Source organism: Bubalus bubalis, chromosome 2 (genome assembly GCF_019923935.1).
Source record: "Bubalus bubalis isolate 160015118507 breed Murrah chromosome 2, NDDB_SH_1, whole genome shotgun sequence".
In the NCBI taxonomy this organism is placed as follows: Eukaryota; Metazoa; Chordata; class Mammalia; order Artiodactyla; family Bovidae; genus Bubalus; species Bubalus bubalis.
Window position 1 is genome coordinate 19,287,985 of NC_059158.1, and position 17,322 is coordinate 19,305,306.

At 39.9% G+C, this 17,322-nt stretch overlaps 1 protein-coding gene across 2 annotated transcripts; it reads right to left on the minus strand.

The window, feature by feature from the left end:
• Positions 1-4,054: 4,054 nt before the first annotated feature.
• On the minus strand, positions 4,055-17,320 carry TDP2 (tyrosyl-DNA phosphodiesterase 2). 2 transcript variants are annotated; one of them, XM_006051196.3, is made up of 7 exons: positions 16,971-17,319; positions 16,801-16,886; positions 11,675-11,854; positions 10,842-10,933; positions 8,469-8,587; positions 6,969-7,139; positions 4,055-5,155 (listed from the first exon to the last, which is right to left on the minus strand). In XM_006051196.3, exons 1-7 carry the CDS (start codon positions 17,133-17,135, stop codon positions 4,874-4,876), a joined length of 1,095 nt encoding a protein of 364 aa, XP_006051258.2. In that variant the 5' UTR covers positions 17,136-17,319; the 3' UTR covers positions 4,055-4,873. The 2 variants fall into 2 exon arrangements, with proteins under 2 accessions (XP_006051258.2, XP_006051259.2); XM_006051197.3 differs by lacking the exon at positions 11,675-11,854 and having other exon boundaries at positions 16,971-17,320.
• Between the last annotated feature and the right edge of the window lie 2 nt (positions 17,321-17,322).

Genomic DNA, 17,322 nt, shown 5'->3' on the forward strand with positions numbered 1-17,322 from the left:
TCACCCAGCTCTTGGCTCCCAGAGCTCGTGCTCTAAAAATGGGTACGCAAGCTACCCGGACTCCCACCCCGCAGGGGACCAAGCAGAAGGCTTTCGGGCAGCAGGGTGGTCTGCATTGCTCCACCTTTCCTTCACCAGCCCCTCAGGCCACCTTGGTTCTAAACAGCCTGAGGGGATAAGTACCTCTTTTAAATGCCCGGGCCAGGTTCAAGGGAGGCGTGAGCACAGTACTTGGGTCAAAGACCCTTTGCAAATGTCTCCCCCAAAGCAAAGTCACCCCAGATGCACACGTCCTACTCCTCCAGCGGGAGCCTCTTTAGGCTTCCCGCTGATTTTGAGCACGTGTTGCTTTCTAAATCTAGAAAGGAAACCGATGTTAGGAAGTATTGCATTATGAGAAGGTGATCATTTGAACAATAGAACTCCTGTGTAAGATTATGCCTTGCATTTATAGTTTCCTTGTGTCATGCGAGTGTATGTTCCTCGGTTCTTTGTCTCGTCACAACAAAGATTTGGAGCAACGGACATTAAAGCCCTCGGCGCATGACAGCTCTCGGGTCTTGGACAAACCGTGCTACAGCTCTTAGGCAAATCAGTGTTACAGCTCCATTTTATTTAGAAGATAGCAGGAGAATCCACGGAGAAGGCAATGGCAACCCACTCCAGTGCTCTTGCCTGGAAAAATCCATGGACAGAGGAGCCTGGTAGGCTGCAGTCCCTGGGGTCGCGAAGAGTCGGATACGACTGAGCGACTTCACTTTCACTTTTCACTTTGGAGAAGGAAATGGCAACCCACTCCAGTGTTCTTGCCTGGAGAATCCCAGGGACGGGGCAGTCTGGTGGGCTGCTGTCTGTGGGGTTGCACAGAGTCGGACATGACTGGAGCAACTTAGTAGGAGGAGGAGGAGGAGGAGAATCCAAGACTGGAAGAGAAGAGAGTGGAGGAGAGCACGAGGGAGGGAGAAGGAGAGAGAGAGAGAGAGAAAGAGAGAAAGAGAGGGAGAGGGAGAAAGAGTCCATGAGAAAGTGCTTTGGCTCCTCCTTTTATATGTTTTTTCCTCCACCTGGGCCTGCCCTATGCAAATTGGGCTTAGCCAGGAGTGCTGTTTGTTCTACCTGAAGTCTTCACTCTGGTCCTCGGATCTTCCTTTGACCTTTCTTGTCTTTTAGCCACTGCCATTTTGGACTCCTTTTCCCTATACTACCTACCTAACACTTGTAAGAAAGATGCACACATCGAGGTATGGTAATATAGGACCGAAAATAAAGCCAGGGCACTGCTGAGGCCTTCCTTGTACATTCCCATGACTATTAAGTTTAGAGCAGTGCTATTGGAAGCAATGACTTTGGGAGAAATATTTCCTGTTAATTTTGCTTCTGGGTTAATCTGTACCTGTCCTCCCAGCCTGATCAACTGGTATTTCCACTCTCAGTCCTGAGTTGTTTTTGATGAACAATCCCCTTCTAGGCTATGCCCTTGGCTATGGCTGGGCCTTCAATGAGTTACTTGCTAAACCTTTCTTGTCAATTATAAAATAGAGATGGTAATAGCATTTGTATAAGATGATTGTGGGGATTTGAGGAGGGCACAAAGAACAAAAACTATTCAGGACTGAAAGAGTGGAAACACCAATTGATCAGACTGGGAGGACAGGTACAGATTAACCCAGAAGTGAAATTAACAGGAAATATTTCTGCCAAAGTCATGCAATAGCTGTAAAACAACATAACAACCTCCTCTTAGAATGACTACTTTCCTACCAGCCGCCCCTCTTTGCTTCACTTTCTGTTAGCAACTATTGATACCCCATTGCTGAATTCTCTTTCCCTCATGACAGCAGCCAATCCATAGTTAATCCCTGCTTCTCCCAACCTGCCTCTGAAAAAGAGTAACCCAACAGGACCAATCTCTGATTCCAAGACCCTCCTTCAAAGGAACCCAAACCTTACAAGACACTCCGTCCTTTCTCTTCTTACAGTGGCATTCCATTGTACCCCCGAGTGCCCTTTCTCACCACATCAAGAAATCTGATGTACTCAAACAATAAAGCTGTTCCCAGGAGTCTCTAGATAAAAATTAAGTAATTAATATATGGGCTTAAAAATCTTTACATATATGCTTACATATACATGTAAGTTTAGCCTAGACTTCTAAACTCAGTCATTACAATGAGTATCTATTTTGATATATGTAATACATATAATCAGAGAACTTAGCTGGTGGCTCAGATGGTAAAGCATCTGCCTGCAATGCGGGAGACCTGGGTTCAATCCCTGGGTCAGGAAGATCCCATGGAGAAGGAAATGGCAACCCACTCCAGTATTTTTGCCTGGAAAATGCCATGGATGGAGGAGCCTGGTAGGCTACAGTCCAAGGGGTCACAAAGGGTCAGACACAACTGAGCGACTTCACTTCACAATACATATAATATCTACTTTCATACTGAATTATGAAAATATTAGCTAAGACACAAATGAGAGTTCACTGCCATTTCTCATCAGCATTTATTGTGCTCCTGCTACACGCCAGACACTATCATAAATACTAAAGATAAAATGATGTATTTTTAGTGCAGCTTTCCAGACTTTATCTGATCTTTATATGCTGTTGGTTGGGACATTTGTTCTTACTGAACTGCACAATAAAGGACACAGACATACATTTTTTTGAAGGTGGGAGCAACAGGTCTGGCATGATTCAAGTACTTTCCGTATCAGTGGCAAAGATGCTGCTTACCACATTGATACGTAAGATTCTGAGTTGGAATTTCAACAAGACCGGAAATAAGGTACACAAAGCTACTATACTGAGAAAACCTGAGATTCAAAGTAAAAACTCAAACAGGGGCTCTGTAATAACCTAGAAGGGTGGGAATGGGCAGGAGGTGGGAGAGAGATTTAAGAGGGAGGGGACATATGTACACCTATGGTTAATTCATGTTGCTGTACAACAGAAATCAAACCAATACTGTAAACCAATTAAAAATAAATATTAAAAAAAAGATACTGAGTAGTAGTGTCTTTATTCTTGCATTAAGAACTATTGCCTATGGAAAGTAGATGAAAAGTAGTTTTATCGTTTTTATTAACTTCTAACTTGTTTCTTAGATTTTGTCACTATAAGCAGTAAATGGGAAGGTATTTAACTTGGATGCTGAGTCATATTAAGGAAATGATACTTCTTCCCAGTCTTTAAAACAATTTGGTAATTATTTAATCTAATACACAGTACTACAATTTTTTTTTATACTTAGCCTGTCACTTATCCAGATTTTTTTTTTTTTTTTTTTTTTTTTGGGTTAGGGAAGTGTGGTAGAGTTCTTCTAATTCTTCTTTCAAGTGAATAAGCAGTTTGTGCCCAAACATTGGAGAAGGCAATGGCACCCCACTCCAGTACTCTTGATTGGAAAATCCCATGGACAGAGGAGCCTGGTGAGCTGCAGTCCATGGGGTCGCTAAGAGTCAGGCACGCCTAAGCAACTTCCCTTTCACTTTTCACTTTCATGCATTGGAGAAGGAAATGGCAACCCACTCCAGTGTTCTTGCCTGGAGAATCCCAGGGACAGAGGAGCCTGGTGGGCTGCTGTCTATGGGGAGGCACAGAGTCGGACATAACTGATGTGACTTAGCAGCGGCAGCAGCCCCAAACATCCTTTTTCCACAAAAATGAACTATAGCTTCCATAATATATGCTAAAAGATTAGCATTAATTCTCATTTTCTTAAATGATTAACATATACACCTCTTTTCCATTATGACAAACCATATGTATACATTCAGTGTGTCTTTTTTAAGGTGTTTTGGTTGTTAATTTTGACACTCCTGATGAAAACAAGGTTCTGTCACTTCTCATTCCAGTTATTTACCGCCAGTTTTCCTTTCTGTATACTGAGGAAGTCAATATATTCTTGATAATACTTGGCAGAGTGAGAAGTAATGTAGAAAGCTGCTTTCTTCCATACAAAGGTGAAGCTGCAGTAGCTGTGGAGCCAGAAATAGGAAGCAGGTAATGATTTCAATTCCATCATGAGCACAAAGGCATGTTAAAGCAAACTACAAACAAGCGCAATTCTTTATTTAGAGTATACTCTCTTACAGGGGAAAAAAAAATGTTTCCTTAAAGCACATGTAGAAGTGTTCCTTATTCACCTCCTGAAAAAAATTCAGTTTTACAAGCAGTAAAACTAAATGTCTATTTCTCTTTACACATTTTTCTCTTAGAAAAAAAGCCCAATGCCTCTGGAAAACTGACTTTAATCATTATCAAGCCTAACTTTGCCTCTGTTCGGCGACATAACTACAAACACAAGTTTTTTAAAGTTAAGGAATTTTAAATCATGAGTTCATTTCTAGCTTACCAATTAGGCACTGTTAACTGACAAAAAATCTGATGGACAATAACTATCAGATTATCTGGATTTATGAAACAGTATTAAGAGATCCAATCCCAAGGACTCTGTAACCTTTTTTTTTTTAAGACTTATTTAAAATATAACTATTTTGGTACCTGATTTTAAAAAGTAATCTAACATAAAGGCTAGTCCACAGACAAAATGTGGCCCTGCTTGAAATCCAGCCAGCAGCTACGAGCACTACTAAAAGCTCTGGTAGCCACTGTGACCTTGCATTAAGAAGCCTCATGTTTTCAACACAGGTATGCTTTAGTTTAAATGAACATTAAGATTTAGTTCTGAAATCTGAGGCCACAATACAAAAAATAAAATCACAGTAGTTTTTCCTTCTGTTACAATGATCCAGTTTATAATTCCTCCTTGTTAAACTACCTTTCCAGGACAGATAGAAATTATAATTGAAATTATAATCACAGAACAAAATCCCTTCAAACATTTAAAACTCATATTTGAAAAGCAGTTCACAATATTACACCTAAGTTGCACAGAAGACCCCAGTGATCACTGGGAAATCTACCACAGTCCAGTTTTTCCAGCCCAAGCAGGTCCAAACTTTGGGGAACAATGTGGCCACCTTCTGCTGCGGCTCTAAAAAATATTCGATCAAAACGAAGTTTACAATTAGCAGCTATTCCAAGATTAGAGTTCATTTGTGTATCCCATGTATACTGGCAATGCTTAGGTTTGCCCAAAAACTCCCAGACATCCAAAATGTTGTTGGGTAAACCACCACATTTGGTAACCTGAAAAGAAAAACAAAGAACTCTTTTCAGTCTTTTTTCCCTTAAGTTAAAAAGGCCTTTACCATGACTGCATCTAAGTACAATTTTTCCAGTCAGAATGCCCCAGATTATTTGCTGATGCACAAATGCAAAACTGGGTACAACTAGATATTTTATAAAAGTATTTTACTTCATGATAATAAGTAGGTAATAAAGATATCAAGAAAGCCAGAGAGGTCTGAAATTTGCCCTTTCTCTTCTGACATAAATAAATTCCTAATTTTGGGTATCAGATAAAACCCAGGGGACTGAAAACCTATGGCCTCAGTTATTGTTATTAGTAGTTTTTAAAAAATGAATGTAAGTGTAGAGAAGACAAAACTGTTACTCTAAGCTATAAATTTAGATGTATACCATTTTATATGATCTAATAATGTCAAATATCTGCAGTTTTATTTGAAATTTACTAACATTAAGTTTTCCTCCCATTCACTCTAGTATTTAAAAGAAACTTTTATTGTGGTAAAGTATACATAAAATGTATGACTTTAACACTACAGTTCTATGGCATAGGGTTCCAATTTCTCCACATTTCTGCCAAAACTAGTTATTTTCTTCTTCTTTTTTTTTAAAATAATAGTCATGCTAATGACTGTGAAGTGGTATCTCATCATGGTTTTGTTTGCATTTTTCTTATGACCAATGATATTAAACATCTTTTCAAATACTTATTGACCATTTGTATGTCTTCTTTGGAGAAATATCTTAATCTTTTGCCTTTTTAACTTTTTATTTTGTATTGGGATATGGCCGATTAACAATGTGATAGTTTCGGGTGAACAGAGACAGGATTCAGCCATACATATACATGTATCCATTTTCCCCCAAACTCGCCTCCCATCCAGGCTGCCACATAACATTGAGTAGAATTCCATGAGCATTTTACCCATTTTTTAATGAGGTTTTTTTTAAAACTGTAGGAGGTCTTTGTATATTTTGAATATCAATCACTCATCAGATATATGACTTGGAAATATTTTCTATCATTCCATGGGTTGCCTTTCACGCCACTGATAATATCCTTTAATGCACAAAAGTTAATTCTGATTAAGTCTACCTTATCTATTTTTTCTTTTGTTCTCTGTGCTTTTGGTATCATATCTAAGAAATCACTGCCAAATCCAATGTTATGAAGGTTAAAAAAAAAAGGTTGAAAAAAGAAAATCTAAGTAGGAAGAGTTAGGGAAAACTAGGCTGGTTCAATCTTTGTTCTTCTCACCTTGCAACTAGAGAAACTGAAACTAAAGTGACCTTTGCTAAACTCTTCTAATATTATTTTCTCTACACCCCTCTTTTTAATCAATATATATTGTTTTGTGTTGTCCTTTTCATATGCAATATATATATATTTCACTAATAATGTAACAGCCTCTTCTGCCTCTGCCTTCCCTGTGCAAGGCAAATAGTACAGTCTAAATAATTATTCACTGAACTGCATCTGCAAGGCCACTTACAAATAATGAACAAATGAAGGTCCTAGTTTTAATAGCTTTAGTCAAAAGACACGTAGGGGACTTCCCTGGTGGTCCAGTGGCTAAGACTCTGCGCTCCCAATGCAGGAGACCCCTGTGTGATCCCTGGTCAGGGAACTAGATCCCACATGCCTCAACCAAGAGTTCGCATGCTGCAACTAAAGACCCCACATGCCACAACGAAGATCCAGTGCAGCCACGAACAAAATTTAAAAAAAAAAACCACCAAAAACACAAGAAATCTAAATGAATTTCCACAGCATTAAACTGCCCATAAACACTGAACTGACTTCATCACTCACTTCTTGATCCCTGAGATTCGTATCTCCAGCAAATATAACTGTAGTTGATCCTGGAGCCTCTTGCATTTTCTCTAAAACCATTTTCAACTGATTCATTCGTTCCTTAGCGTGCCCTCTGGTGCTTTCCAAATGAGAAGTCATAAGGCAAAGTTCATTTCCTGACACACTCACCTGCAACAAGATAAATAAATGATGAGAGCTGAGAAAATGATCCACTGTTAACACTGAACTTTGTTAATAGAATGAGTAATTATTCAATTGATTGGTTACATATTAAGATTTATTAAAGTGAAACTGTATCATTAGCACTGGGCTTATCTCTAAAAGGTCAAAGAAGACTCCCAAAGAATACTGAGCTAGTACCCACTAATACTGCAAGACCTAACCCCAATGTCCACTCCACTGGGAGCCCTTTCCCAATGTCCCAGGTCTCGGTGGCTCCCTCTTCTATCCTCCTACATCACACTGTAGACTGTTCATGAGGTCCCGCAGATTAAATTGCAGCACAATTACCTCTCTCCTACAAAGCTGTTGAATCATTTCAAAGCAAAGAAGGCTCTTTTATTTTCTACTATAGTATCAAGAGCTGGGCACATAGGTAATTCCAAATAATGTCAGTTAAATGATGAATGAATGAGAATCACATACCATTTACAATGAAGATACCAACAATGTAAGACCTGTCAACATTTCAACTAATTACCTGCAGAGTCAAGTCCAAAGTCTTTTATACTGGGCATTCATGATCTCTTATCATCTGGATTCAACCTACTTTACTAGCCTCTCATCACAGTACCCCTCTTTGTACTCTCTACACTCAACTGATTAGACGTTCATTTCGAGCTTTACTTGCCCTCTTTCATATAAACATGCTCTGCTATTTGCAATTTGTACAAGTTTGCTCATGGTGGTTCTGCCACCAGCACTGTTCTTAATGTCTATATTTTACATATTTTTCAGGGCCCAATTCAAATACAACTTCCATCATGAAACCGTCACTAAACAATGCGGATGAAAGTCATCTCTTCTTTCTCTAAGCTTTCAAGGCACATGATTACAGCTCTCCTACAGCATTTATGCCTTTCCTTTATTTTAGTTACTATACATATAATCTCTCCCCTGCTAATATAGGAATTCTATGAGAGCAAGACCTATTTGACTAATTTTTGAAAGACTCACAGAATGCAACATAGTACCAATTACAGTGCATTTAATTAAAAAAAAAAAAAAACTAGAAAGCAAATGTGGAATGTTAGCAATCTCATATATTAAGAAAATATCTAATGAATCAAGGATCTTATTTTTACTAATTTGTTTATATTTGAAATGTGTCTAAAAATTTAATTTATAAAGTTCTTTAAGACTATTTAAAAGAATCTGTAAGTGAGGAGTAAATATTTCTTTAAATACAATGTTTTATTTTTTTTAAAGCCATCATCAGGGAGCTATGAAAAAATTAGTTCATTATTCTTTTTAAGTCAATTAAAAAAAATTACTTACATGAACACACAAAAGGTTTCTCATCATTTGCGTATTTGGAAAAGGAATAATTTCTTGGCTTTTAAACTTCACTCTCGATTTCTTCAACATTATAGCTGTGAAATATCCTTCTTCACGACCTTCAGGTGTTTGTGGAAAAGAATGTAGGCTGAGAGGTCAGGGGTATTTGCAGTTTACCCCAAGTTCCCCTACTAAAAATTCTATTTTAACAAACAGATACAGAATTTAAATGGATCTACATCTTAAGAGTAAACTATTACTTCAGAATAGTTGAAGATGGCCAACCAAGTCCCGACATAATTGAAGTATGGAAGAAATACAAAAATGTAGCTGGAAATATGGAAGAAATACAAAAATAAAAATGAATTTATATAAATGCCCCAAACAGTTAACAGTGCTAATACCAAATATAAAAATCTGAAAAAATTTTGAAAGGCAAGAGTATGAGACAAATTGAGGCAACTTGATAGGAAGTTACTTTTAACTCTGAAAGCACCAGAAAAATCACAGTAAGTGAATAAAAAATTTAGAAAGTAAAAACTTGCAAGAATGGAGAAAGAAATGGCAACCTACTCCAGTATTCTTGCCTAGGAAATCCCATGGACAGAGGAGCCTGGTGCTCTTCAGTACATGGGATCACAAAGAGTCAGGCACCATTTAGTGGCATAACAATAGCAAAATAACTGTAGTTGCTTTGATATAGTAGATTTCATCAAAAAAATTTTATATTTATTAAACATATATAGTTATAACTCTTATTAACCCATATCGCATCAGGATTAAATTTTAAGAAATGTGAATATGAGAAATAGGATATTTAGACTATGGCTTTAAGAAAAGTTGTAATAAATGGTATGTTAATTTGTCTTCTCTGGAAATTTCTATCGTCTTTCTCATGCAACTTACACAAACTGACAACTTAATGAATATTTCTGCTAGAAGGTGTAGTTCAATTGGAATTTTTTAAATTATGGAAACTGAATTTTCAGAGTAATTTCTTATATTACATCAAATTTTCATGGAAAGTTGTGTTTTTGTTATTCAAAATAAATAAATCTGAACTTCTGAGGGGGGGGTGGAACTTGCAAGAAGAAAAGAGAACAGAAGTGGAGGGGCAGTGAATAAAAGCTTCCAAGTTTTTCAGAAAGCAAAGCAGATGGAGAAGGGGTGACTGGTTTATCAGAATTGAGGGAAACCAGGAAAAGAAGAAAAGGGAGAGAAGGGAGGAAGAGCTGGAGAGGGAGGGGCAGGGAGGAGGGCAGCAGACTAGGAAGACAGCAGCTGGGCAAGGCAGCCTGAGGAAAGGAGGAGGGAGACAGAGGGAGGGAAGGAGAGAGAGAAAAAAGAGTTTTCTAGAACCGAAGGTTATGAACCTCCAGATTGAAAAAACCTACAAAGCGTTAAGCATAATAAATGAAAAATACACTGGCTTTAGAAAGAAGAGGCTCAAAGTTTCCTGAACAGGAATTAGAATAGCATCAGACTTAAGATCATCAATATTGGAAACCAGAAAATACTGAAATCAGGCTTTCAAAATTCTGCAGGAAAATGACTTTCTACCCAGAAATCTATGTCTAGTTAAACTATCAAAGAACTCTGAGGATAAAACACTGGCACATGCAAACAGGATGGGATTCAAACACTTCACTCCCCTCTGCTACTTCTTAGGAAGTCACTAGAGGAATGTGCTCCAGCAAAATGAGGAAGTAGCAAGAAGGGACAAAGCGTGGGATTCAGAAAACAAGATAGCAGAACACAGGCAAAAGGAATCCCCAAGAGAATGCAGAAAAGGTGTCCCACAAAAAGAGAGAAAGACAAAGAGAATTCTCCCTTCAGCAATTCCGGATTAAAAAGTAAATCAAAATTGAAATCATATACTAGGCAAAAGTGAAAGTCAAAGAAAACATGAGATTTAGCCAAAAATCATGAAACAAAGCCAAAGTGGTACACTAAATGCACTTAATAAAAACAAAATAGATGAAAAGTCAAAAACTTAAATATTAAGAGCAAAAAGGTAGAAAAAGAACAAAAATAAATAAAAAGAAATTGGTAAAGACTCTTTGAAAAACATAACCACAATGAGATCATCACAGTTGAACATTTTCTAACAATTTGATTTCACCAAAAAGCTAATCCATGCCTTAAATTTTGGCAATTTACATTTTTCTGAAAAATCATCCATTTTAACCTCTTCTTCACATATATAACATCTTCTTTTATGATTTTTTTAGTATCAGACAGTGTGACTTCTTTTTCTCAAGCTTACTTTGTGCTTTTCCCCCCCATGTTCCAATTGTTTAACTTTGATTTCTCTCTCTCCTTGACTTGTTTTTCAAAAAAAAAAGACAAGTTAAATAACAGAAAAATTGTTACCTGTAATAATCTTGTAACTACTTGCTTTCTTCTTTAGGTAGGCATAATATGGGGGAATAACTTCCTGTAGAAATATCACATCAGGGCTGTACCTAATTAAACACATCAATTCATGATAAGTACCAGGTATACCATTTCATTTGCAGCTACCTATTAGGAAAATACCACAGCATAAAAGAAACGCAGAATTATAGTCCTCTAGGACACCTACTATTTGATGTTTATATTGATCTTTGATAACTATAAAATGAGAAAGATCTGTGTTACTTAACACATAATACTGTAAAGGTCAAATTAAAAAAAAAAAAACATATATATGACAACCCTTTAAAGTCAGAAGAACTGGAATCACTGACAGTAGGCACCCAGTAATATTAAGAGCTTCCAATTGTCTTATACTCTAATAGATGCCTGAGGTGTTGTCTCTTTCTGTCCTCTTGAAACAGTTATTATCCATGATGAAGAAAATGGAGCTCCGAGCTCCAGAGAATTGAAGTGGCTCTCAAGTGGTTCCACAAGGTCACAGAGCCAGTGTGTGGATCAGATACGGATCACACTGGCAATTTTCTTTTCACAGTAATAATTATATAACAAGTTTAGTAAGTAAAACAGTACCAGAAGGCTTCAAACAAAAGTTAGTGTTCCCTCTGAACCCCAACCCACCGTCCTACTCCCAGAGGCAATCACTCCTGATTCTTTCTGATATTTCCTCTGAGAGCTGGACTCTGAAGTTAGGACCGATTGCAAAGCCCATAACCTTGATCTACTACCCTCCTTGTAGGCAGGTAAGACACATTATCACACTATCATGAAACAGATGTAATAATACTTACAAAGCTAAATAGGAACACACCCCTCGAGCCCTCTCTAGCAGATTGTTCATGTCCAATCCATCAATATTCCAGGTAATGAAAGAGAAAACACTGCCATCTTCTTGCTGAACACTTTTATCTTCAGATGTGCTGGTTTTAGAACTAATGGAATCATTTGTTTCTTCCTTGGTTAGGTCAACACTGGCAAGAGCAGAATGAAACACAACTCTGCAAATAATCTAGAAACTGATAAACTTAAAAATCATTTTTCAAATCTTTGTAGCCCTCATTTTATAGGTAAGTAAAATTCTCTTGCTGAAATTATATTTGTTATTTTTATTGCAATTCATGATCAATTTTGGATTTCACATTTATTCTTAGTCTTCCTCATTGCGAAGTTGGGCAGGGGTAAGTACATTTTAAGAGTCCTAAAACTATCTGCCTATGGAAGACCAAGAGTCTGATAACTACAGAAAACTAGATTCTGTGTTATGCAAAAGTCTGCTCACTTAGAACCAACTTGATATCCCTCAATGATATAGGTCATTAAAATAACTTTATAGACTACAACCCCAAATTAGATTTAGTATGTAAGATTTCCACATTTACTTGGATTCATTTTAAATCATATTTGAAATATGGTTTCACTGTGCCAGATAAGAATGGCTACAATTCTGTTATTCGCCTCACTGAGAGGTGAAGTCCAATGAACACCCTTCTCCTTGAATCTGGGCTTCAGTGACTTACTTGATCAACAGAACACAGTGAAAAGGATATTCTGGGATTTCTGAGGCTTGGCCATTAGAAGCCTTGCAGCTTTCACTCCAGTCTTTTGGAACCTATGTCCAAGAACCTTGAGCTCTCACATGAGCAGTCTGACTGCTCTGTGACTGCCATGCTGGAGAGACCACATGTGTGGGTTCCAGTCCTCAGGCCTGCCTCACCCCACCTCTCCCATCAAGGCTTGGACATTTGAGTGGAGGGACAAACATTACTAAAAGGTGACTCCCAAACATTTATAAAATACACACAAATTTAAGAACTAGGGTTTTGTATTTATAATTTTAATGTATTTAATGCCAGTATTTTAACTTCTTTTAGAAAATTGTTTTTTATTTTATGGCCTTGCCATGCAGCTGGCAGGATCTTAGCTCCCCAATTAAGGACTGAACCCCAGCAACAGCAGTGAAAGCTCCAAGTCTTAACCACTGGACCACCAGGGAACTCCCCACCATGTTTTGTTTTAATTGAAATATAACTAACCAGTATTGGGGACGAATCCATATCAGGTGCCTCCTGGTCTAATGCACTGAGGAGGACACCCTATCACTTCTGTGCCACATAGTATAATGTATATAAACATTATACCAGTTTCCGGTACACAATATAATGATTCAATATTTGTATACACTGCAAAATGCTCGCCACTGTAAGTTAACTATAAACTTTCTTTGGAAATAATTTCAGACTTTCAGAAAACAGTAAAAAGAATTCTATTCACCTTTCATACAAATAAATGTTAACTTTTTACTTATTTAACATTTACCTGCTTTACTTGTTATTCAGAAATATTTGCATAAGTATTTTGAATGTACTGATCCCCTGGAGAAGGAAATGGCAACCCATTCCCTATTCTTGCCTGGAGAAGCCCATGGACAGAGAAGCCCACGGGCTACAGTCCATGGGGTCAAAAAGAGTTGGACATGACTGAGTGCGCAAACAAACACACCTAAAGATAAGGACATACATATATACCCTAGTACAATTATCATAAAATCAACAAAGGAGGAAGAAAAAGTTCTAGGCAGAGGTAATAAATATCTTTATAAGAGCTGAAAGGCAAGAAAAAAAAGACCCACTGGAGAAAAGTTTGACATGTTGCCGGGGTCCAGCCCCGGTGGATCCAGGCAATTCGAAGCGGGGACGGCATCGCCGAGGATCAGGAAACAACTGCTTAATTAAACATTAATTAAGGATATAAAGAGTGGTGAAATAAGGATAGCTCAGTAGGAAAATTCAGTGAAGAAAAGAGGCTGAATAATTCAGCCAGAAGGTAAGAGAAAGAACGACATGGGGAGACCAAGTTTCGGTGAACAAGGCCCGCACTTTATTTTCCAAAGTAGTTTTTATACCTTAAGTTATGCATAGAGGATAATGGGGGAAGGGGTAGAGCCATGCAGCAAGCCAGGCTTTCTTCCAGCAAACTTATCATATGCAAAAGCTTAGGTGATTTGCATCATCTTCTGGCCCGGAGGCCTGTTAACATTTTAAGACCCTTTCTTCAGAAAACTTCTTTTTCTCTAAAGGTGATTAATCAAGCACCACCCTCCAAAAGCATTAGATAAAGTTGCATTCCTACAGAGCAAAGGTGTGGTGGGCTATAACAAGAAAAAGAATTAACTCAAGGGTCCCAGGTTACAAACATTAAGGCTACTATTTACACCAATTATATTAATCAATACACTGCCAGGGACACAGCAGGTAAGGGATATGGAGACTTAGCAGCAAACATTGGCCCAACAAGTGAAAATCCCTTCACCAATACAATTTCTAATCCATCTTTTAACTGCTCAAAGGAATCTGTGTCTAGACAGTTTAGAATATCTCCTGCCTCTCACAGTTGGGAGGCTCTGAGCAATCACATGTGGCCGGAAAAATCTATTCAGGCAGGCTAGAGGACTTCCAAAGGAGTTTGTAGGTTGAAACACTATCACACCCAGGAACTTTATTAACTGGAGCTGTAAGTTAACTCTTTTTTTCAGAGAGAGGTAGTGGGGGACAGCCCCCCATAAAGTCAGAGGTGTAGGTGAGAGCACAAAGCAGAAAGTAGGCAGACTCGGGTTTTGGGGGTAGATGCTCAAGAATTTCCAGGGGGACTCCTGAGGTTCGATCCCGCCTTTGCACATGCCGAGCCTCCTTCTTCATGACCTTTGTCATGGGTGGAGCTCCTCACGCTGGCTCCCGGTAGTGATAGAATTCCAGTTGAGCTATTCCAGATCCTGAAAGATGATGCTGTGGAAAGTGCTGCACTCAATATGCAATATGCACTCAATATGCAATATGCTGGCTCCCGGCAACATGTCTAGAATATGAAGTCAAGTGGGCCTATGAACAAAGCTAGCTGAGGAGATGGAATTCCAGTTGACCTATTTCAAATCCTGAAAGATGATGCTGTGAAAGTGCTGCACTCAATATGCCAGCAAATCTGGAAAACCCAGCAGTGACCACAGGACTGGAAAAGGTCAGTTTTCATCCCAATCCCAAAGAAGGGCAATGCCAAAGAATGCTCAAACTACCACACAATTGCACTCATCTCACAGGATAGCAAAGTAATGCTCAAAATTCTCCAAGCCAGCCTTCAACAGTACATGAACCATGAACTTCCAGATGTTCAAGCTGGATTTAGAAAAGGCAGAGGAATCAGAGATAAAATTGCCAACATCTGTTGGATCATAGAAAAAGCTAGAGAATTCCAGAAAAACATCTACTTAAGCTTTATTGACTACGCCAAAGCCTTTGACTGTGTGGATCACAACAAACTGGAAAATTCTTCAAGAGATGGGAATACCAGACCACCTTACCTGCCTCCTGAGAAATCTGTATGCAGGTTAAGAAGCAACAGTTAGAACTGGACATAGAACAACAGATTGGTTCCAAATTGGGAAAGGAGCACGTCAAGGCTGCATATTGTCACCCTGCTTATTTAACTTATATGCAGAGTACATCATGAGAATGCTGGGCTGGATGAAGCACAAGCTGGAATCAAGATTGTCGGGAGAAATACCAATAACCTCAGATGACACCACCCTTATGGCAGAAAGTGAAGAGGCACTGAAGAGCCTCTTGATGAAGGTGAAAGAGGAGAGTGAAAAAACTGGCTTAAAACTCAACATTCAAAAAACTAAGACCATGGCATCCAGTCCCATCACTTCATGGTAAATAGATGGGGAAACAATGGAAACAGTGACAGACTTTATTTTCTTGGGCTCCAAAATCACAGCAGATGGTGACTGCAGTCACGAAATTAAAAGACGCTTGCCCCTTGGAAGAAAAGCTATAACCAACCAAAACAGCATATTAAAATGCAGAGACATTGCTTTGCCGACAAAGGTCTGTCTAGTCAAAGCTATGGTTTTCCCAGTAGTCATGTATGGATGAGAAAGTTGGACCATAAAGAAAGTTGAGCACCGAAGAACTGATGCTTTTGAACTGTGGTGTTGGAGAAGACTCTTGAGAGTCCCTTGGACTGCAAGGAGATCCAACCAGTTAATCCTAAAGGAAATCAGTGCTGAATATTCATTGAAAGGACTGATGCTAAAGCTGAAAGAAACTCCAATACTTTGGCCACCTGGTAAGAAGAAATGACTCACTGGAAAAGACTCTGACGCTGGGAAAGATTGAAGGCAGGAGGAGAAGGGGACGACAGAGGATGAGATGGTTGGATGGCATCACCGACTGGACGGACATGAGTTTGAACAAGCTCCGGGAGACGGTGATGAACAGGGAAGCCTGATGTGCTGCAGTCCATGGGGTCGCAGAGTTGGACACGACTGAGCGACTAAACTGACTGACTGACATGCCTGGAAGTTTTGTGGGGTAGGAAAGAGCGTGACAACAGACGAACCCAGAAAGACAGGCAGTGGTCAAACCGTGGGGAAACCTGTAAGGCACACAGACTTTAAGAGCAGAAGTGCAGGAAGTGGGGAGGGAGCACTGGAATAAGAGGGGCAGATGTGCATTTTATAAAAACCATTATCCTGGCCGGCCAGCAGAGAGTAAACAAACAACAGGAAGCAAGGAGACTTCCAAGCTACTATTCTTCAGTAGAGGATTTTGTGTCTCATCCATTTAGAAACGCTCGCTTACGTATTCCCTACACCTGGAGTAAAAAATTACATTTCTGGTATTTCTCCCTCGGACTCCAAAGTACATCCGAAGTGACACAGCCTGGACTTCTCGGGAGAAGCGTGAGCCCCGCGGCTGGGGCAGGTCTCATCTACACCAACCCTCCTTCTCCGGCTACTCAGACCCGAGGCCCGTCTCTGCGCAGAACCGCCGCCTAACTCGACGGCAGGTGCCGCGTGCCCAACGCAACCTGGTACCCGACTGCCTCCGCCCGAACGGGTCCCCAGCCCGTCGTCACTCACCAGGACCCGGGCTCAGAGAGGGACTCGGGACGGCTTTCTGAAGCGCTCTCCTCCATGGCCGGCTCGAAGTAGGAGTTCAGCGCTCTCTGCAAAACAAAGACACAGGGATGGGACGTACGCCTGCATCACCAAAGTGAAGAGCCGGCAAGAAAGAAGTAGCAAAAGCTTACTTCCATCTCCCAGTCGTTCTCGGCCAGGTAGCACTGAGCCACAGCGGCGTCGCAACTCGCGACCGAAGCAAACTCCACACACAGGTGTTTCCGCTTCTTAACCTCGGGCTCCCCCTCCTCTAGCTCCGCCTCCGGCCCAGCCTCCGGACCGCTGTTCCGCTCCATCGGTTCCCCGCAAGTTCACTGCACCTTGAACCTGGCCCGGAGTTCGTGGGGTGGGTGGTGGACAGGGCGGGGACGGTCAGGCGCCAGACTCTGCACAGGCGCCCAGCGCCCGCGGTGCTAGCCTATCAATCACCGGCGGGGAAACAAACGCTCGCCTCTCGGAAGACCGTAGAGCGCATGCGCAGCA

Bases quoted from the DNA above. Each gene is read 5' to 3' on its own strand.
- TDP2 (XM_006051196.3), bottom strand. From the start codon at position 17,135: ATGGAGCGGAACAGCGGTCCGGAGGCTGGGCCGGAGGCGGAGCTAGAG. The intron at 11,855-16,800 runs GTGAGTGACGAC...TGCTCTTGCCAG, and splicing joins CTCTCTGAGCCCGGGTCCTG to TGTTGACCTAACCAAGGAAG. The intron at 7,140-8,468 runs GTAAGTAATTTT...ATCTTGTTGCAG, and splicing joins GAAACCTTTTGTGTGTTCAT to GTGAGTGTGTCAGGAAATGA.